The following is a 605-nucleotide window of genomic DNA, read 5'->3' as shown; positions in this document are numbered from 1 at the left end:
CGGGAGGAGAAGCCGTGGCAGCAGCAGGCAGGGAGGGGTTTGGGGCTGCAGACACGGAGCCCGGCAAGGCTGGGGCAGGAGGAAAAGGGCAGCACCCGACAGCTCTTCCCTTACGCTTTCATGATCTTCAAGGCCATCACGTCTTTCCTGAGGGTAGAAACTTCCTCCTCTTGCTTCTTCTTTTCCTTGTGCAGGAACTGGATGTAGTCAATGGCTGAGCATGAAAACACAGAGTGAGGATTTGAGAATGCACCCCAGAGCCCCACAGAAGCTCCCCCTGCCCCTGGTCCTCCTCAGGAGGTGGGTGGAGGTGACCAGCACTGGGCTCCCCCAGAGCATCATCACACCAGAAGGTCCCAGCGTGCTGAACCCCCAAGCTGCACGGCTCCCGTGAGGCGTTTTGGGAGTTCATGGCACCCCCTTCCCTCTGCCCACCCTCAAGACTCACTTTTCTGGAGAACAATGGCCTTGCTCAGCTTTTGGGAGCCTATGGAGAAATCCTGCTGCTCGCAGGTGGGAACAATGGCCTGGAGATCATCGTAGCCTTTCTGTGGGGAAGCAGAGGCACAACACATGCGTTCGGAGGTCAGCAGCGAGAAACTGGC

General features: G+C 58.2%; 1 protein-coding gene across 1 annotated transcript in view; it reads right to left on the bottom strand.

The window, feature by feature from the left end:
• MLX (MLX, MAX dimerization protein) overlaps window positions 1-548 on the bottom strand; it is a gene marked incomplete at both ends in the record, with an annotated part of 984 nt that extends 436 nt beyond the window's left edge. Inside the window, 2 exons of the mRNA XM_010020602.1 lie at window positions 115-214; window positions 449-548. Of these exons, the coding sequence (XP_010018904.1) occupies window positions 115-214; window positions 449-548 (200 nt within the window). The remainder of the gene's footprint in view (window positions 1-114; window positions 215-448) is intronic.
• Between the last annotated feature and the right edge of the window lie 57 nt (window positions 549-605).

Source organism: Nestor notabilis, unplaced genomic scaffold (assembly GCF_000696875.1).
Source record: "Nestor notabilis isolate BGI_N333 unplaced genomic scaffold, ASM69687v1 scaffold19660, whole genome shotgun sequence".
In the NCBI taxonomy this organism is placed as follows: Eukaryota; Metazoa; Chordata; class Aves; order Psittaciformes; family Psittacidae; genus Nestor; species Nestor notabilis.
This window is presented reverse-complemented; position numbering and strand designations above follow the sequence as displayed.